Here is a 22,738-nt window from a genome sequence, read left to right as displayed (position 1 = left end):
CGTACCTAGGGTGTTTACAGGAGCTTCGTACGTGTCCTATTTCGCCACAATTCCAGCATCTGATGGTCTTCGTTTTCTTATATGTCATGCTTTTCATCATATTAACGAGCTGGTCAAGTTTATCTTCATCTCCTTCCTCTTTTACAGTCCTAACTTTACTGTACCCGCCAGAGGCCTGCGTAGCTGACTCGTATTCGAGGGCGGCGGATAAGACATCAACCAGCGTCTTGTGACGAGCTAATCGTAGTGTTCTCTGCATTTCATGATCACGAAGACCATCAATAAACGTTTGAACGGCCAATTTTTCCATCATGTCTTCGGGAGCTGTTGGATAAGCATATCGTACTAATCTGGCAATATCTACCTCATATTCTTGAAGAGCCTCATCTTTCTTCTGTCTACGATTTTTAAGCTGCGACTGATATACATGCTCCAAATGTTCGTGGCCATATCGCATATTTAACCTCTTCTTCAGTTGTTCGAAATCATCCTTCTCCTCTACGGCTATTGTCTGAAGCACATCTAAGGCATCTCCCCGAAAAGCGATAGTCAGCTTTACAGCTTTTTCTTTTTCAGACCATCCATTTGCTCTTGCGGCTGATTCGAACTGTTTCACGTAGTTGTTCCATGACGATTTTCCATCGAAAGTTGGGACTTTCACATGAACAGAACCTCCACTTCCTTCAAATTTCGGCCGTGTTTCCAACTTACATTTCGTCTCGTCTTCTTTTATCTCTACTCTAATTGGATTGTTTCCTCTCTCTGCTGTCCCTGTTTCCTCCATCTTCCTTTCCATCTCTTTCCATATCTTTTCTTCGAAGGCCAACATATCGGCAGCAACTTGGTTTTTTAACGAAGACACTCTATCGTCAAGAGCAGACATCTCAGAAGTGACTTTAGAGATGTTAGCAGAAACTTTGCTTTCCAGAGAAGAAATCTCGTTAGAAACTTTGCTTTCTAAAGAAGCGATGTCGCCGGAAACTTTCGAAATATCGCCAGAAACTTTGTTCTCTAATGATGCGATATCACCGGAAACTTTGTTCTCTAATGATGCGATGTCACCGGAAACTTTGTTCTCTAATGATGCGATGTCACCAGAAACTTTGGAAATCGACGAGAGGACAGCATCTTCAAATATATAAGTCTCTGGATCTAGTCCTTCTTCTAGCAAAGCGTTCTTTAGTCGTTGGACTAACTCAGCCTTTTTTCCGGTAGAAGCTAATTCTCTGTCTTCAAGATGTCTTCTTAAATTAGTCACTGTCAGCTCATAAATCGTAGCCATTTTCACAATTTATTTTATATCACACTTGTATTATTATTATAAGTCTAATTTATGTTCGATCTCACTCTGACACCATTTGTTGTGAATTTATTAAAAGGTTCAATATTTATAACACTTACGGATTTAATTTATTTCTTTATTTATATTAACTTATCTGACAATAATTTATTATATCCGTACGTAACAAATTCGCGAGCGCGGATCTTGAGAATTAACTGTCCCTTCCAAATAAAATGTCCTTTATATATGCCATTGCCTTTACGCTAGAATCATCGAACAGCCTTCTCGATTAGCGGCGAAATTATAACGGTAAGGCAAACGGGTATTTTTACATCGGCTCGACCGTTTCTGGAAGGTCCCTTCAGGTAAATTTCTGCCGGCTAATAGAATACTCTCGTAAAATCTAAAACAGAACAGCATTAGTCATAATATGTACGGTTATTTTAGGCCAGGATAATTATCGTAACACAACTAATAATACATAAATTCGTAGTTACCGTTGACAACTAATAATAAATAAATTCGTAGTTACGTCTTGACGTTGTCATTAAGTTCAAAGCATACTTGTTTTGCAAAATATTAAATAGAGACATGCATCATTAACAAAATACGTTTATTTCGAAAACGGTGTACTTTTTTTATGTGAAAGAAGACTAGGTACCTTTTTTGTGTAGAATTGAATGTTAGTTCATGTTTTTGAAGTTATACTTCTTTAGGTGCAATTGGGAAAAATGTTGATGAGTGAATTTTTATAAAAATGTGCTAGTTGCTAAATCTTTGAATTAACGTATGTATCAGTGCAAATAAAGTGTGAAAAAAATATATTTTATAATTTTTGTGTCTTTGAATTTGTCTTCGTCGGATATAGGATAATAGATATTAAAATATGATGATAAGAAGATTAAAAGGCAATCTTAATATTATTTGTAGATATAATCTGTCAAAATAATTCACTTAAGTATAAATTTTACGGCCATAGCACACTGGCTACACCAGTTGTCTCTCGAAAACGGGAGTCAAGCAGTGTCTCTCGGGGTCATACTTTGGATGGGTGACCGCTTAGGAACATAACATGTCATGTTATTGCTTTGCTTACTTTTTTTTATTTTCGGTATTCTTTAAGAAAATTTTTAGGAAACTTGTAAGTATTAAAATTAGTTTAATATTTAAATAAAACACAAATATACTGTTTAAAATATATTAATTTCGTTGAAGTCATATAATAGAAGTATAACTTCTTACCTGCGTACAAAGTACACACATATTCTTTTTTAATAATAGACTTGCGCTGCACTTTGACAACAAATAGTAAACAAATTCGTACTTACGCCTTGACTTTGCCATTAAGTTCACAGCATACCTAGGTACCTGCTTGTTTTGCGAAAAACAAAATACGTTCAATTCGAAAACGGTGTACTTTTTTTATTTGAAACATGAATACCTTTTTTGTGTAGAATTGAATGTTATTTCATGTTTTTTTTCCTAGAATGTTTATACAGGGCGGACAAAAAAATTATGGCCCCATTAATGAACCAATGTTACAGTAGGTGGCGCCACCTAGTGTTAATGGTAAAACTAATATCATTTTCTTATTAAGCATACTAAATAATAGCAAGATACCAAATTTCACTTAAATCGGTTGAATAGTTTTCAATATATCCATAAAAATAATATAAAAAAATATTAATGAATCTCCCTGTAGAACGAAAACTAGCAACATTTTTCCTAAGCAATTTGAGCTCAAACGCTTTATTTTGATGTCAGCTATCACCCGTTAGTTAATGTCCAATTAATTATGTGACACCCTGTATATATATATATATATATATATATATATATATATATATATATATATATATATATATATATATATATATTGTAAAAAATAACTTTTCCACAAAATCTACGTGTTACAATCTTTTTTTATAAACTTAACTAAGTCCCACTATTTACACCAAGCTGTTTACCAAAAAAAATTACCATTTTAACTCCTGATTGTGTACTGTCAGTATATATAAGGTGTTTATTCTTAAATTCTATAATTGTTTGGTTGGTTGCCAACAGTAACTTCGACGCTTTTGAACCATCCTAAAAATAAATTAATATATTATACAAATTATGTTTGAATCAGGTCTACATTAAAATACGATGAAAAGTTTTCAACTTCGGCTTTTGATTATGTAATTTAGAAAGTAACCAAAACTTTAAAGTTGTTCTATCATTTCATATGCTCAACCGAACGCCAAATATGAAAAAACCGCCAAATTATATTTATAATCACAAAATGCAAAACAATTTTTAAATATTATGTGGAATATTTGATGTTAAATGGTTCAATGTTAAATGGTTCTAAAGAGGATAATAATAAAGTCATGCAGTATTGTACTTACCGCAGTTTTTCCCCAGCCTGCAACTACAACTTTTGTCCCTACTGGTACTCTAGCGCCTTCTTCGGGCAAACTTATGGGCCGAATCATCTTTGAGAAATTCACTTTTTCTGCTAACTAAAATTCATTAAAAATTATAGAAATGCTGTAAATATTACCTTTGTTTGTCTTAAACATTAAATAAATAAATAGATCTGTTATTCTAGTCTCAAAAAGGAGAAAATAGAACCTTATATATATATATATATATATATATATATATATATATATATATATATATATATATATAGTTATATATATTAGTTCAGTTATATATATTAGTTATATCAAAATTTTAAAAACAGAACAAAACAAAACGAAGAGGGAGATATACGAATCAATAGAAATAAAAAGAAATACCAACGCAATAAATGACAAAAAAGATACAAAAAACTTAAATAAAATATATTTCAATCTGATTTAAATAATAATAAATATAACACCATAAAAAGCTCCTAAAGTCATAACATATCTCGACTTTACCTTTTTCTATAATATACTCAGTGACATTAGAAGTGTTACACTCATAAGGAATAGATTTACATCAAGAATGAAACGATAACTTTGTCAAGAATTTTTATCAACAAGCAATCAAAAAAAATTAATAATATGTTTGGCGACCCCGCAGCTGAATACACTCCTGTATACGTCTAGGCATTGACAAAATGAAATGATCGATGTCTGCTTGTGGCACCTCGTTCCAAACAACTTGAACTTCATGTATTTACTGTGCCAGAGTCTGTGGAGGAAGGTGCAAAGTGGACAGTCTCCTTCCCATCATATCCCATACATGTTCGATAGGATTTTAATCCGGAGCACGGGGCGGCTACGACAAAACATTAACGCCATCTTCTTGGAGAAAGTACATATTTTGACGAGCAATATGGGGATGAGCGTTTCTTGCTGAAAAAGGACGTCTTAACGGCCGTCGAGATAAGGCAGTAAAGTGGTTTGTAAGATGTCATCATCATAACGCGCAGCTGTCATATTGCCTCGAATAAATACAAGTGGTGATCGGCTACCATAGGTAATAGCCCCCCAAACTATTACTCCAACTGTCCTTTCAACAGCAAACCCGGTATCTCGTCATTCTCCACGGCGGCGTCTTACCATGCTAACTATCATGCATTCCTAAACAGAATCGTGATTCATCACTGAATGCTATATTACGCCATTCTGCTACCCAATGCTGCTGTTCTCTGCACCAATTCAAAATTTGATGACAGTGGTCCACAGTCAAAGGAAGCACTAGTCGTGGGCGGAATAAAACCAGTCCAAAGGCTCGAATGCCACGGTAGAATGTAAGCATACTAACAGGTCTACCTACTACTCCAAGCCATTGGTCCGCAATTTGACGCGTAGTAGCAAAACGGTATCGCAGAGCCAGTAATCTAAAGCGCCTATCTTGACGCTCTGTGGTACGCCTCGGTTGATCAGTTGGTCTTCTTCGTATTCCTCTACCTTCGTTTGTCCACACAAAGCAAACACGCATAACTGTCATTGCCGTACAATTAACACGACGGTTAACTTTGCGATATGACAAACCCATATCTCTATACGCAATAATTCTACCCCTGTCAAAATCGGTAACATGGTGGTATGGTGGTAATTTTGGTTTTTTTGAACTCGAGGCATTTTTTTACACTGAATACAATTAGCCTAAGGAATAATATCTTAAAATTTCTATACCAACCGGTTTTTACAAATCGGTCTCTTCACAAACAAATTTAAAGATAAAACTTTATTTTTACAAAAAGTAGAAAAGATGAAACATTGGTATTGTTATCATAGCATGTTGTAAATATAGTCATTATGTTGCCAAAAAATTAAGTTCAAGTAATTATTCCTTCTGGGTGTAACACTTCTAATGTCACTGAGTATATTATATAGAATACTATTATACCTAAATTGGTATCTATGAGAGTCCAATTTTTTAATCCATGTAAAACTTTTAAAAAGTGTAAACATGAAATATAATTGTATAACATAAAATAAAGTGCTTACTGAAAATGGCAAATTGCCGAAACGTTTTAGCAATAGTTAAGTATTTTTATTCACAACAGACCGACAAACTCAGGAAATACTAACTTCTCGGGAAAAACCGCGTTCAGAATTTAAAACTCGATGTTTCGGCACCGGTTGGCGACGGTTTGTCTTTCTGTTAAAAACAAAACATTTCGGCCATTTATTATTTTTAATAGGCATTTTATTTATTTAATATTACGTATTACAGAATTACATTTTATGTCTAAAATATTTGGTGATTTTACTTAGAACATTAAAATGGTATCTGACCCTAAAATACATATGGGTGGAAAATACGAGTGGATCACGATTGTATCTTAAATATCTGCCATGGTGCATTTAAAAAACAACTCAATGTATTAAATTATGATACATATTGGAAAAGTCTGTGAAATTAGTCTTATTATTGGTAGATGTTGTTGAGTTTTTATCTTTTTTTATGTAAATCATCTCCACTATGCATCTTTTGTTGTAGTTTTCTTCTCTTTCCAAAATCTATACATTTTTAAAATCAAAATAATGGCTATTTTATAGATTCTAGAGAATGACTAAGGCTGTAGTGTGTAATTTGTTGATGTGTACCATAGATTAATGAAACCAGTCGATATAACATCGATAAGTGCGCAGCCTGTCCATTTCCCGTTAATTCCCACTCCTTTGTCCTCTCAGCCGAAATAAGCAAACAGAGTATACCCCCTTCAGCACGATCCGGCGGCAATAAGTTGTTCCCTGGTTTAAATTGTTTACGTTATATTATTGTGTGATTTTGTGGATTAAGAGCGTAGGCGCAAAATTTCTAATAAATATTTTTGAAAAATTTAAACGCAGAGTGAAAGATTACATTATTAACGAGGGTCGAAAGTTCCTTAGAATAAACAAAAAGTTTCTTTTGAATGAGATATTTGAAATTAAAAATCACATTTAAGTTTCTCTTCTATTTCACCCATGTAACTTACTAAAATAAATATTATAGAAGCTTTTAGGGACTTTTGGCTCTCGATAATAATGTAATCTTTCATTCTGCGTTTAAATTAAAAAAAAAATACTTATTAGTTTTCTCAGAATTTGAAAAAAATGAATGCATTTAAAAAGCATTGGCCCGAAATTTTGCGCCTACGCTCTAAGTTCTTATTCTCGACTGTGTTGGTGATTTTATTTTATAAAATGCCATGTTGTATAAGGGTGGCCGCACACAGAACGAGCAAAACTGTTTTAGTCAAAAACGTTTTTGTTTGAAACGAAAACGTTTTTGTTTCCACAAGAAACATTTTGTTTTCAGGAGAAACAAAATGTTGGCACAAACCATACTGCAATCAGTTTTATTAAAGATGTCGACAGATAACGACGAAATTGCACTAGTTTTCTGGCAGTGGTTCCTCCTACAGGACGAAAAAACGCAAAATAAAAGACAATTTTGGGTGCATCCTATAAATGAGAAAAGAATCTGGCCTCAATCAGTACAATTAATTTTTCTGCGTCCACTTCCATGATACACACAATATAAACAAGCAAAATATCGCTGTTTCCACATGTGCTTCTTGTTGACTACTCGAGCGGTTTCAAGAAGGGAATTCCAAAAACACGTTGCGCCTGCGTACATTGAAATGTTTCGACACAAAATGACGATCCGGTAATCAACATCAAACAGACTGACTGAAACTAAATGAGCCTAAACATGCTTTAGACACACGACTAATCAGTGTGCGTCAGCTCATTTCATTTATATGGAAACATCAGCATCAGACTCGTTTAGTCAAAAACGTTTTTGACTAAAACAGTTTTGCTCTTTCTGTGTGCGGCCACCCTAATTTAGAACTGTATTTATCATTCAACTGTAAATTGTATGAAAGCCAAAAAATCAGTTAACCCATTTAGGTAAGTTTAAATATCCTGTTTGTAATCATTAGTAGCATTTGAAAATTGTAATTTGTTTTGCGTGTTGATATTTAATTTTGCTTAAAGTCATCATTTTGATAGGTACTTCTACAGTTTATTTGATGTTGAAATATATTAAAGTGATTATCAACACTAAAGCCCCACCGCGAGCAAAAAAATAGGTAAACATTTAAAACAATATCTGTAGCAAATAAAAAAAAAACAATATTACATGGCACTTCTTTTTATATACTTGCCTAATAATATAGTATGAAATAATTATGATGACAATAAAAGAGTTTCTGCGTTAAAAAACATTACATCCTTCTTCTACAGGTACTCATCTATTTTTGTAATTTTCGGTGTGTGAGTTGTTATCAATAATTAGTTAATTTAACTCGTTTTAGTTTCCCTGCAACTAAAGAATTCCCTGCAACTAATTCGCTGGACAGAGAAAAATCGTCATTTAAAATGTATCTAAACAAAATGCTGTACCCACCAAGTTATAATAAATAAGTTTTAAATTCATATGCATGCAAAATAACTTATTGAAGTCTTTAAAATGTTTCTTATATTTTTGAAATATACCAATTTTAAAAAATACTGCGGTGTGGGAAGAACATAATGTAGAAATATCATCATATCAAGTGACTCTAAGGAGAACTAACTTAATTTTGTAACATTTATTCTAATATAGCATAATATTTATTCCATGAAAGTACAAATGTCATTTTGCTAAATATACAATTATTATAGACCTTGAGCGAAAGCTATGTGGGTTAATTGGAAAATACAAACACTAATATTTTTACTTGGACACATTAAAATTTTTTTAATACGAAGATGAGGTCCAACTGTGCAAACAATTTGTATATGGTGTACAGATATTATCAGTATTGATATTTATTTAACAGAAAGAAAACTTAGTTATGAAAAAAGATAACAAAAAAAAAATGTAAAAATGTTAGAATGAGGAGGTTAGAAAATGGTTCTCATAATTGAGTTATTTAATTTTCGTTTAAAGGTATTGATGTTCATTGCTTTCACTGGTGTAGGAACATACATACTTGGTATATATATATATATTTATTGATTGGATGTCCTTTCCTCAAGTCAAGCGATAGAAATATACAAGAGATTGGCCTTCATCAACTTTATCAATAATATTTCTTATAAGATCAGCTGTTGCGATGGTTATGCTGCTACCCTGTCCAAATCCATATTGGCCGTTATACAAGAAATTTTCATTATCTAAATGGTGCATGATTCTATTATTTACACATTTTTCCAAAATCTTGGATAAGGCCGGTAAAAGTGAAATGGGTTGATAATTACTAGACATTGAGGAGTCACCTCCTTTATATACTGCAACGACTTTTGCCATTTTTAGGGCACTGGGGACACTTGCTTTAATAAATTTTAAATTTATTAGACAACTTAAAATAGTTGATATCTCACTCTTGAACTCTTTAATAGTATCAATTGATAACTTTTCTAGTCCACATGCAGTTTTACCCTTCAATTTATTTATTATATCTTCAGTTTCCTCCTTTGTCGTAAAGCTCCAAGAAAAAATGTCATTTAGTAAGGGTGGTCCTGGTAGAACATATCCAGAGGGTTGAATGGTCTGAGCAAGTTTCGAACCAACTGTAGCAAAGTAATTATTGAGCTTGTTAGAGATAAGGTTAGGATCATCAATAACTAAATTGTCTATTGGAAATAGTTCGTGTTTTTGTTAGCTTCTTATTATGTATTATGGTGTTTAGTATACTCTACATTTTTTTAATCATTTTCATCTGCTGTTATCTTCATTTGATAAAATTCTTTTTTCTATGTTCAATGTAAGTGTCTTCTGAAATGTTTTATAAAGTTTATAAAATACATAGTTACTATTGGGGTACATCTTAGACTTTTTGTAGTAATAGCTTCTTTCTTGTACTAATTTAGTATGTCTACAGTAAACCAGGGGGCACTATTCTTTCGAAAACGATTTTTTAGTTTAACTTGTACGAGGTTTTTTTGAAAGATTCTAGTTATTTCCTCCATTAAATGTTATGGTTGTTCCAGATTTTGTCTACTAATTGAAGTAACTCTCACTTAAATTTGTCTTTATTTATCCTATTAAACATACAATAATGTTCAAACTGATTGGACTGTGTTTGACTGCAGAAGATTTGAATTCGGTGATCACTGATACATGCTTCTACAGCTTCTACAGCTTCTACAGATTTTGTATTACTTGTGACTCTAGTAGGTATACTTTAATTTACAGAGAAAAAAGCGTTAACATTTAGAAGCACTTTAAGATCATTTTTTGGTTTGGTACTTGATAGATAGTCCACATTAATATCATCCATAATCCAACATTTCTTGTTAAGTACATTCAATATGTCAAGTTTGTTTTCTAGAATAGAATAAAATTCATATACGCTAAAGTCCTATGGTATATATATTGCACCAACAATTATCTTGCCTTTTTCAATATAAAGAAATAATATTGAACAAATATCATCACATCGAGTAATTTTACTAATTATGTACAGATCTTTTACTAAAATACCAACACCACCACCTCGCTTTTCTCTGCTTACATAGTTTGACTGATAACCATTGATGTTAAAGAACTTTTTTCTTACGGATGTAACCATCACTCCGTGATTATCACATTATCAGGTACAATTTGCTTACATAAGATTTCAGTCTCAATAAGTTTGTTTCTCATTGAGAGGCCATATACAGGATTTTATATTCAGAACTTCTAAACCATCAAATAAACAAGCTTGAATATTTTAAATCATAGCTATTTTGTTTCATATTTTATTGTAATCCATCTTTTGTTTCCTCACATGATATTCGTATAAGAGGACTTTCATCCTCTTTCCTCAAATAGATTTTTCCATTTCTAACCCATAGATATTTATAACCTTTTTGTTTTTCAGTTTTGAAGGTCATATTAAACAAATTTCTGCCATCTTGTGTACGAGTCTCATTGACATATATACTGGCATGTTTGTTTTATTGTTTTTGTTACAGCTGAGCATATCTGAGTCTAACTTTTTCCCTTGTCAACTTTTCATTATTTTGTATTTTATTTCTTGGGTTGCAAATTTTGCAACTGTAACAGGGTCTCTTTTTGTGTCCTTACTCGTACAATGTTTAATGTATGTTATAATCTCTGTCTCTGCATATCTTTAATGTCTGAATATAAGACTGTAGCAGATCATTAGTAATCTCCAAAACTACAGAATTAGGACTAACCTCTTCCTTTAATTGTTTACCCATAAATTCAATATTGCATGAGATTCTATCACATTCTAAATCATTTATTTTTTCTTCAAGTATTTTAACTTTGGATTTTAGCTGCATATTTTCATTGTTTATTGCTTTCATTTTAGCCAGGAAACTTTCATTTAGATTTTCAGAAATTACTTGATACCATTTTTGGGACATAAAGTCAACAGATTCCTGCAATTTTTCCACAAATCACTGTAATGGGACTAATGAGTCGTTAAAAACAGTGATTTTATGATTTTTTTTACTACTACTCTTGCCAGAAGCAAGTTTTATACTGTTTTCAGGTACCATAACTACGCTTTGTTTACAATAATTTAAACATCGGAAAATATTATTGGTTATATGACATGCTTCTTTAGCACAGCTTTTATGGAAGGCATTTTTCTTTCAAATACTACATAATATAGCTTTTTATGGTGATTTATTGCAATAATCAAACATTAAAGTTGTATTGCATATGTTTAAACTCCAAATAGGTTCTTCTCTTCCTCTCTTGTTAAAAGCAAAAAGTTCTGGCATTAGACAGTTAACTAGCCCTGACTTGAATGCGACAGCACATTTAATAGAAACGGCGTTAAAGTTGAAAAATATATTTTTTTTTAACTTACGCAAAACTCATTTTTAAATAAGAATTTATGTGGTGTGTGAGGATTTAAATTTTTCATTAAATTTTCATTTTCATTAAAGGTGTCAGATGATTGTAAATACATGTGTATGAAAAACTTTTTGGGAATAACAAGATCCATTTCTCGGAACAAAACTTTCTCACATCACATTTTTCTAATTTAGTTAAAATGATTGTGTTAACCAACATCAACATTAGAACACACCATAACAATAAAAATTTATTAGAGACGACTGTCAGTATGAGTATACTGTAGAATAAATTGACGTTATTTTCTGGTTGCTAATATCACTAATGTTTCATTCGCTTAGAACAGTCCCGGTTGTGGGACAGGAGGTAGAGAGGGGTAGTGGGTACTACAGAATTGTACTCTTTTCGGACCGGAGTTTGAAAGTCTGTCGAGTCTCACACTACACTAAAACAAAATACTAGACGCTAAGGCGTGCTTAAATGCATTCCTCTCTTGAAAAAAAAATATCACTAATATCTGCGAAACTTGCGAATACTATAAATATACTTTAAATATAAGGTATAAGTTCTCATATTAGTAGTAGTTTATGGTTTTAAATAAATTATTTAGTAATTAAATATTCTAAATATCCGTTATTTTATTATTCCAAAATTGTCCTGAATACTTTCCTCTTGCGCAATCATTAATAAAAGCGTGTAAATACTAGCATTTGCAGATGATGTTGACATAATCGCAAGATCAAGAAGAGAAATGATAGAGGCATACAACCAAATAGAACGAGCTGCACAAAATAGTAGTCTTAAAATCAATCAGACCAAAACAAAATATATGCAGGTAAGTAAAAACGCAGAAATAAGGCAGCCACAAAATATAACAATAGGAGAATACAACATAGAGGGGGTAAAAAACTTTATATACTTGTGATCTCTAGTCACGTCTGATAATAACGTTACGGAGGAAGTGAAGAGGCGAATATTTATTGCAAATAAATGTTACCATGGATTAATTAGGCAACTAACATCAGATAACGTCGCAAGAAAAACAAAATGCTACATATATAAAACCCTAATAAGACCGGTACTCACATACGGCTCAGAAACCTGGACACTCACTAAAAGAGAGGAAACGTCGTTAGCCACCTTCGAAAGAAAAATCTTGCGACACATATATAAGGGCACAAAAGGAAACGGAATATGGCGAAGAAGATACAACTCTGAACTATACAAAATATACCAGGATCCGGATATTATAACATTCATTAAAATAGGACGGCTGCGTTGGATAGAACATGTAGAAAGAATGGAAGAAGGCGAAATACCAAACAAAATATTCAAACAGATGCCAGTAGGCAAAAGAACAAGAGGAAGACCGAAGCTGAGATACTTGGAACAAATAAAAAATGATATAACAACCTTAAAAATAAAAAACTAGAGAAAAAAAGCACGAAACAGATCAGAATGGAGAAGAATCCTGGAACAGCCAAGACCCAAAAAGGATTGTCGAGCCAGTGATGATGATGATGACGTTCCTGTTACTCCTCCCACTTATTTGTTCTATCTAGAAATATTTGGCAGCATTTGTGCATCTGCTTTTTGTCTGAACGTTATGTTATATCTTTCGTTTCATTAATCAAAGGTTTGTTTGTTTTCATTATGTTTGCGCGCCACAACCCTTCTATGTAGATATTGGTTTGTTTGCCCAATATATGTTGAATAAAGCAATTCAACATATATTGAGCAAATATAATGATACTTTGTTGATTAACTCACCTTGACAACTGCTATGTCATATGCATGAGGCTTTTTCCATCTGAAGTTCTCATGTTTAGTTATATTTTCTATCTTTATTATAGTTCCAGGTTTTGTCCGATCAGTAGTTCCAGCTTTGACTACCATTAATTTATATTTACTAAAAATAAATTTTTTAGTATCTTCAGATACACTTAAGTAGCTTAAAATAAAATGGTTAAAACATGATAAAAATATGATGTAACACGCTCAGAGCGAATAGACTTTGGCAGCTTCCTTGTCCACAAATGTAGTAGGCTTTGTGTGTCAGCCGACCTACCAGAAAACTACTTATTCTTTTTATTGTAGCAATACAAACGTGTATGTTTGGGACACACAAAATGAACGAGAGGGCGTTGCTCAGAATTGGAAGAGATGTGGGCGTGGTTCTTTGGATATTTTCTTTGTTACACAAACTAAAGTAAAATTATGGAAAAAGCAAAGAAGAGAATAAAAAATAATAGCTAATAAAGCTTAACCAAAAATATTAAATTAACAGAACAAAAAAAAAACAAATAAGTATCTTATTGCCAAAAGAAGACCACCAATTTTTTTCTTTCTAGCTTCTAAAAAAATGGAAAAAAGAACACAAGACAGAAAACAAAAAAGAAAAAATCAAAATTTTAGCGAAATAATAAAAATAATATATAATATCACTACCCCAGTTCAAACCAGAAACAACTCAAAATTTTATTGAAATGAGTTATTTCCGTAAAATTTATGCGAGGATGATAATCTACCTATTTCAAAAGAGCAATCAATCATACATTTATATCCATTCCTTAAAAAGACTCTATTTCCTTTTTGATTTTAAAATCTTTTTAACAATGTCGGTTCAAAACAGAAATAACGTATGAATCGGTTTGGAACTGAATAGGTCACGCGCTGTCTGACATCTGTTAGGAAAAATTTAAATTATTTCAGTTTTGAACCAGCCTTTGTCACGTTTCTTTTAGGTTATGTCAGTTTAAAATTAATTGTTAACCTTTATGTTTTTAATTATTAAGAACAACATTAGTGCCGTTATTTTCTGTATTTTCGTAAGTTTTACAAGTATTACAATGTTGCCTATAAGTAGAGGTAAAAGAATGGCATTGTTGACAGTTGGCGAACTAAATAATAGTGATGAAAATGAGCCATTAAATCAAATAGTGGATGAAATAAACTTTCAGAAAGAGATAAGCCGGTTAGCAGTAGTAAATTAGTTTTTCAAATTGTTTTAGGGTACTACTAAAAACCTTAATACGGATAATATAGTAGTAGAAATTAACATTGATGGGAATGTTGGATATAATGACCAAACTAATAACAGCAGTGGCTATCCATCCGTTCTCCTTGCAATACCTGAATTTCCATGGAGAGAAATTTTTATACACGATCAAGTAAGGAATTTGTCCTAAAAAGCATTAAAAAATATATTCGTTACTACATTAACTTGTTTTATGGTATAATTTCACTATTTGAGAGAGTGATTCATCGTTTAAAGACCCAGAAATGCGAAAAGCTGTTTGGAAATCCAGTGACGTACACTTACTTTTATTTTAACGTTAATTATAATTTATTTTTCAAATATTAATGTTCGAAATAGGCCACAATATATTTATTTACAAGTTTTTACTGACGTTTCGATCTCTATATCCAAAGACCGCTTTCAAAGATATAAATGATAGTTATATTTATTTTATTTGTTTATTATTATATATTTTTATAATCTTATATTGTTTATTTTATATATCTGTTTATATATCTTTAAAAACGGAATAGAGATCGAAACGTCAATGTATTAAACATGTAAATAGATATATTGTAGCTTATGTCCAACCTTCTCCCTAAAAATACAGAATGCCACAAACAAGCAGCTATAGAAAAATAAATATATCTGTCATTTGTATGTTTGAAAACGGTCTCTTTATAGAGATCGAAACGTCCGTAAATTAAACATTTGAATAAATATATTGTGGCTTATTCTCAACATCATTTCTAAAAATACAGAACGACAAGCGAAAAGCCATAGAAAATAAATAGTACTATCATTTGTATAATTGAAAACGGTCTCGGGATATAGAGATCGAAACGTCAATAAATAAACATATGAATAAATATTTTATGGCTCATTCCCTACATTCCCCTAAAAATACAGAATGCCACAAACAAAAAACTATAAAAAAGAAGTAATTTTGCAGAAAGTTTACTGATACCAACCGGCTGTCGCGGAAGTTACGCTAAAACGTCTTTTGACGTGACCCGTCCTTAAAGAGTTACACAATGAAATTTTTTTAAAACAAATTTTAAGACAGTTTCCACACCACCCCAGAGGTATGTCTTGTGGCGCGATACTTTTTTAAATGGGTGTTCGCCAAGAGCCATATTGTCTTATTAAATAAAATGAACAAAACACTTAAACAGTATAAAACAAAACAAAATAAAATCCTATAAAACAAAATAAAATTCTATAAAAACAAAATAAAAATAATGTTTGATGTGTTTAAACACAAACACTATACACACTTACTATGTTCTTCTCGTTTTTTTTTGTTTTTGGTTTTTTTATGCTGATGTTCTTATTAAACTATTAGAAAATATTATTCGCTGTCTAAACCTGAAGATGCAGTGCTGCTATCGCTGTCATTATCTTCACCACCTGGTGTAATTATAATTGGCTTTAGTAAAACTTTTATATAAGTGTCAAGTTCCCACATACGATGTTCTTCTTTAATTATGTTGCCTATACATTTAGCCCATTTCTCTGGAGTTACATGGAGGATTGCTTGAATCAAAAGTTTCTTAATTTCGTTTAAGGCCGTTCCTCGCGATTCTGGGCATAGATAAATTCCAATGTAAAAGTTTATATCAAATAACGCAAAAACTATGGCAGATATTGAGATGATTCTTTTTTTATATGAAAGGTCTTAAAAAGTTCTAGTGCACTATTTGGTTGTAAATTAATAAATTGTTTAAACAATATTTTTTTTTCAAATATTTTTGGTTAAAATAAACGTAAAAATTTTTTTTTTGAAATAGGGCACTACAGAATTTGACCCACTTTCCGAATCTGTTTTTATTTTTAACATAAAGTGTAACACAAAGCAGCTATTTGATATAAACTTTTTAAAAAATCTCAAAGTTCTGCTAAATGTTACTCTCTCTCGGTCAGTACAGGCTGTCTTTGTCGATAGCTTCTGGATTCTCGCCGACAGGTAGGTAAGAAATATACACTCTCTCATAAATAATGTTGAATAACATTATTAGGGCTTATTAAAGAGTAATACCCAAATATTTTGCAGTATTTGAATATGGAATTTGATTATTTATATTTATTGGACAATACCCAAATATTTTGCAGTATTTGAATATGGAATTTGATTATTTATAGTTATTGGAATATTTATTTTAAACGTTTTTGTTAGTAAAGTTTACATAATATATGAAGTTTGTTTCGTCACTTGCTTGTCCAGTCATATTAGTCCAGGGTAATAAGGATTTTCTCGTGACACTCAATAATCCAGGTAGCTGACATTATTTGTTTATATATTAATTAATTAATAAATGGTCTAGTTTGTTTAAACAATTCGTAAAACAATAATTTTCTTCCAAAAATCTATTTTTTTAATACCTAGTATCATTAATAATAGAAAAAATCGCGTTTTTTGCATTAAATTGTTAATAATTAAAAAACGGCTCCAAATTCAAGGCAGGAAACAAGTAGGTTTTCTTCCTATAAGGTCTACAATAACTAAAAAAGTTGTCAGCGACCTGGATTATTGAGTGTCACGAACATGGTCTATTTTTTGCTTATTTCCCTGGAGTATATATTTGATTAACATCTGTGTAATTTTTCTGTCGCTTCCTCGCTGGTTTTGCATATTGCTATGATAGCAGTATCGTCGGTAAATGTTGCAATTGTATTATTTTCTAGAACAATAATATAACACGTATACAAAAGGTAAAGACACTTCTTTGTGGCAGCCCTGCTGTAATTTCTTTCAGTTCCGTGTATGTATCTTGCTGTTTAATTCTGAAATATCTTTCCAAGTATTTGAGAGTATCGTTTTGGTAAATATAGTCTTAGTTTATAGTTATGGCGTCTTTGCCATACTTTATCATATACCTGAGTCACATCCTAAATTGTCCATCATATTATCCTTCATGATCCATGTTTCACATCCATATAGTAATACAGTATATTTACATGTAACAAATTAAATCCTTAGTTGTAAATTTTTGAAATAATTACTCAGTATACATCCAAGTTTCATAAATGCTTCTCATAAATCTCATAAGACATGGTGTAGACTCATAAGACATTGCTCCGCAAGCCTTGTAAAACACTACACCATGTTTCTTATGGTTCTATTAAAAATAGTAATATTCATTCTAATATTTAATTTTCTGGTTGCCTTTTCCAAGGCAACATTAAAGAGGAGACACGCCAGAGCCTCCCCCTGTATTTGACCAACATTAACGTCAAAGCATGTAGAGTTTTCTCCTTTAATTCTAACGCACGAGCCCACGTTTTGCATTGTTAGTTGGGTCAACTTAACCAACTTTGGTGTGATCCTAAACAAAGTCTATCATTGCATTATATAATGCAGTTCTTTTAACACTGTCATAGGCTCCTTTGAAGTCGACGAAGAGATAGTGTGTATCTATGTTGTATTCTAGTGACTTTTCTAGAATCTGCCCATGTGCTTGAATTTGATGTATAGTTGATTTTGCAGCAGTAAATCCGCATTGATATTGACCAACAATATTCTTTGTAAAATGTTTAAGTTTTTCAAACAATACATTGCCGAAGAGTTTATACGCAGATGCTAACAGAGTAATGTCTCTATAGTTCTTACAATCCAGTTGATCGCCCTGTTTATGCAACGCATATTATTTCTTTTAGTCACTCTTCTGGTACCAATTCATTCTGCCATATAAGTACTATTAGTTTATGGATTACTGCAAAAAGTTAATCACCACCTTTTTTATACATTTCCCAACAGATTTAATCGATTCCTGGGGCTCTATTGTCGTTGAGTTTTAAGACGGCATTTGACACTTCTATTATTGTTGGGTTTTCACTGTGTAGTTGACGATGTAGATTTTGTTGATTGTCTATGTTGGAACCTCCTTCAATATCGTGTATATAATATATTATATATATATATATATATATATATATATATATATATATATATATATATATATATATATATATATATGTATAAGAGTAAGAAAAAGAAGTACTTGTGACGCGTTTGGAAAAAATTTAAAACTGTTTTGGATGGGTTGGAGTCAAAAAAAGGGGCTATTTGTTAACTATTTTTTACTCGAGCTTTCAATTGTGTTTACAATTATTATCAAGAGCTGCTAAAAAATACAAAATATCTTACAAAGTTGAACTAGAAAGAAAAAATTTTTGTTAACTCACCAAATAAAATTAGTTTAGTATATAAAAATGCTGCTAACATATTTAAAAAAATATTAATACAAAAATGCTATAATCTAATAAATGCTTCTCTGAAAATTTAATATAACTTTGAAAAAGTTTCATTTGAAAATATAAGACATAAAAAAACGAATTTGGCAATACTGTGACCTCAAAATATCTTGTTATACATACCTATATGTACCTTTGCTAAGTTGTGAATTAATTATTTAATAAATAATATTACTCTGGTATACTCCTATTATTCTAATTACACCATAACCGCACTGAATAGAAGACCTCCCGCTCGCTTTATTGTATAGACCCAAGACTTTTCACTACAGGGGGTGGGTGTCCGGTTGTAAGTAGGTAAAAAGCCCAACTTTAGTGCAAGATGACGTTTAGACTATTCTTCGTGACTGGATTTTGCTTTTGTAAAGAAAGATATTTTTGAAATAGATATCGCACTGAATTTTACCGTTAGGATTTTCGAGGATAAGCCTTAATTTGAACGTTTTGTGTGCTACTTCTCCTTTCACTTGCTCCCAGATAAGTCCAATGGGATTAAGTTCGCAATGATAAGGTGGTAGACGCAGAATTTTGACACCTTAATCTTTTGCAGTTTCATCTACAGCATATTTAAGATATTCAATTTTCCTTAACCGTGCAATGTCAAGGAGCTAAATTTTGAGCATTGATTCTTCGTATGTAATCCCCTTTTCTGTAAGCCATTGTTGAATCCTCCCTTTCAATTTCTTTAATAATCACCTGTTTTTTTCGACTGAAATTGAAGAAAACCATCATCAAGAAACCCTGTATCACTTCCTATATGGGTGACGATTAAACGCCGTCCCTTTCCTGATGGAGCTTTTAGTCCTGTATATCAGCCTTCTATAAATGCTTCGCGTTTACTTTTGACATTTAAATCTTGCCAAACTTTTCCAACTGTATGACCTTTTCCAACCTTGGTTAATCCAGGTTTCATCCAAATAATATATTTTGCATCCAGTGCTGCGAATTTTTCGTATTTCTTCTAAATATTTTCTTCTCCACAGAATAATTTTATTTTTTTCTAATAGCATACTTCTTCTGTTGTGTTTTACGTATCGAAAGTTCATTTCGTGCATGGTCCTGATTAAGACCCTACGAGATATCTTGGGTAAAGAGTCATCATTTTCGAGCTCTTGAGAAATTTTTTTCAGTGTTGGAATTTCACTCCGAAAATAAAATGAATGAATTTTTCGACGTATAATATTCCTTGTCCCGTCATCCAAAACAATGCTTTTCCTACCTCTAGTTTTACCTTTTTCTTGCTTTTTATTTTCCGATGTATTTTTAAGTACACGATAAATACAGCTAACGGATACTTTTGTTAAACTGCTACAAATGTCGACCGCTTGGCTAACGTTTAATGCCATTTTTCTGCCGACAATTCCTTCATAAACGTTTCGTATCATTACCTTCTCTTCGGACGTTAACATTTTCCGTCTCTTTTGCGGCTTTTCATTCTTGGAATCAACATCAGAATTTTGCTGTCTTCTCTTGGAACAACTCGGTTTTTCGTCCATTGTATTTCAATAATCTGGATATATACTATATATACAATAATTTCAAAGAATTTAACTAAATATTTACTATAAAACGACAAACTATAACACTCTTATTATCAATAACACGATTTATCAATACTACAATACAGTATTGATAAAACAGTGTTGACAACAATAAGTTTACAAACTCATCACATAAAATATACTCACAAAAACACATGCACTACTTATTCATAGAAACACCAATGTTTTCTTCGTTCATTTCTTCGGCAAAAAATAATAAAAACTAGTTTTACTGCATGTCTGGATCCGAATTGTAAAACCGAGTTCCCTCGCTAATTCCAACATTGCCAAACGACTGAAAAATAATGTTTTAAAATATCGATTTTTATTTTATAAATTTAAATACGTAACGAAACGGAACATATAAATAAAATTTATTTTATTACAATTTTGTGCTTAATTTTTACTATTGAAAAAATCATGTTTTTTGGTATTTTTATGACGGTAATAATCGCTGCGTGGAAGAATACATGTTTTGTATGACCATAATTACTACTTGTGAACAAGATTTGGCTACACTGTACGACAACTTCTGGTCAAGTCTACTATAGAGAAGCACAAATAAATATACTACTTTATATATTCTGTAATTTCTTATGAGGAAACGCAAATTGCAATCGAGAAAACAGGCAGTTTTCGAGGGCCGCTGTGTACATTTAAATTTGAGGATATTCCGCGTTTAAACTATGATATCACTCTTCTGAATTGAGGGTTTCTACTTTAGGTACAAAACTGCAATATTATTGAAGAGATAAGTGGTAGTGTTACAGTGGAATTAGATGGTAATGAAAATGCGCTTGATTTGTTGATAAACACTCAGGAACCAGCTGCAATTTTTGAAAAAAATGTTAATGAAGACTGTGCTGACAAAAGTCTAGAGAAAACCTATTTAAGTTTATCAACTTTCTACCCGGCAAGAAAAAATAAAATTAATATAATATTTTAGTATAATTTAACTTTTTATTATTATTTTAGAGAGAAAATGGCGATGAGGAAATAAATTCTAGTGTTGGAGATGATAGCAAAGATAAATATTATATTGTACCCGACACTTATGGAGCAAATACCACTTCTAGTGACAATGAAGCTGAGAACTATCATGAAAAAGTTGCTGAAACACAAGAAATGGTTGAGGAAACTGAAGTGAGTAAGAAAATTCTCACAAAAAAAAAGATCTAGAAATCCAGACAATTGGGAGAAGAATGTATTAAAGAAAAAAATAAATCTAGGAAAAAGTTTCGCAACAAAAAAAGGTAAAATAATTGCAGCAAGAAGCGTTCAATCAGCTTGTGGGCCCAAATGCAGCGAAAAAATTACGAAATACGTCAAGAAATACACAAAAGTTTTTGGAAAATGCATACATTTTTGTTTTGTTTTTACATTTTCTATCACTGGAAATGAAATTGTGGTTTGTAAGTCATTTTTTATTGGTCCACTAAACGTCAGTTCAAAAATGATTTTTACCGTTACGAAAAAAAAAACCTCAGCATGGATTTCTGGAAAAGGATAAACGTGGCAAGCATGGCCACATGGAAAGGGCACTTAACAGTGAATGTGAAATACTACAAAGGCTTATCGAAAGTATAACATGTATTCTATAATTTTTTCTAAAGAATTCAAAATCAGTTTTTTTCCACCAATAAAGGACCAATGTGCCCTATGTCATAGCTTTAATACCGCTACGGGAGAAGAGAAAGAAAATTTAAAAACGACCTACGAAAATCATCAATTAGAAAAAGAGGCAAGTAAAAAAGAAAAAGGTGAAGATGTGTCAAAAGCTGTTTCCTCGACTAATCAAATAGTTGCAGTTTATGACTTACAGTCTGTATTAAGTGTACCTTGTGGATAGGTTTACCTTTGATTTCAAAAAAATCGAATCCATTACATACAAATTTTTAATAGCTGGGCATACACAAAACGAACGGGACAATATGCATTCCTTAATAGAAAGGGAGAAATGAAGAAAGCTTTAGGCCAGCCCGATTTATGTGCCTGCTCAATGAAGTACTATAATAGAATTATTAGCCAAAAAGACCGGCCATCCTTATAAAATTAAAGACATGACGACTGAGGAATTTCTGGACCTAAAAAAACTAACTTCCTCTTTGGGAAACAATTATAACATAAATGAGCAACTGGAAAAAGTTATGTGGACTGACATTAAAATTGGTATGGCCAAAAAAAACCCTTATATTCTTTTTTACAAGACATCTTATTCTGATGCTGAATACAAATCAATCAATAAAAAATTTAAGTCTCCAAGAAATAAATCAGTACCTATAGCCCAGTCTGGTTAAAAAAAAGGTGGAAAAATGTTTCGCAGATATCTGAAGCTTTTAAGACATAGATGGGGGACACTAGATGATGAATAGATGAAAAGATACTCCTAGTTTTACCCTGCGTTTTTTTTAAGCAATAATTTATGGT

At 31.8% G+C, this 22,738-nt stretch overlaps 1 protein-coding gene across 1 annotated transcript in view; it reads right to left on the bottom strand.

The window, feature by feature from the left end:
* The window catches only part of LOC140438956 (trypsin-7-like), a 71,873-nt gene that overhangs the window by 13,047 nt on the left and 36,088 nt on the right, over positions 1 to 22,738 (bottom strand). The window contains exons 3-5 of the mRNA XM_072528594.1: positions 13,268 to 13,406; positions 3,673 to 3,786; positions 3,263 to 3,370 (exon numbers count right to left, since the gene is read on the bottom strand). Coding sequence (XP_072384695.1) covers positions 3,263 to 3,370; positions 3,673 to 3,786; positions 13,268 to 13,406 — 361 coding nt within the window. The remainder of the gene's footprint in view (positions 1 to 3,262; positions 3,371 to 3,672; positions 3,787 to 13,267; positions 13,407 to 22,738) is intronic.

This window comes from Diabrotica undecimpunctata, chromosome 1 (genome assembly GCF_040954645.1).
Source record: "Diabrotica undecimpunctata isolate CICGRU chromosome 1, icDiaUnde3, whole genome shotgun sequence".
Classification (NCBI taxonomy): domain Eukaryota; kingdom Metazoa; phylum Arthropoda; class Insecta; order Coleoptera; family Chrysomelidae; genus Diabrotica; species Diabrotica undecimpunctata.
The sequence above is the reverse complement of the archived record's forward strand: the minus strand, read 5'-3'. Positions and strand labels throughout refer to the sequence as shown.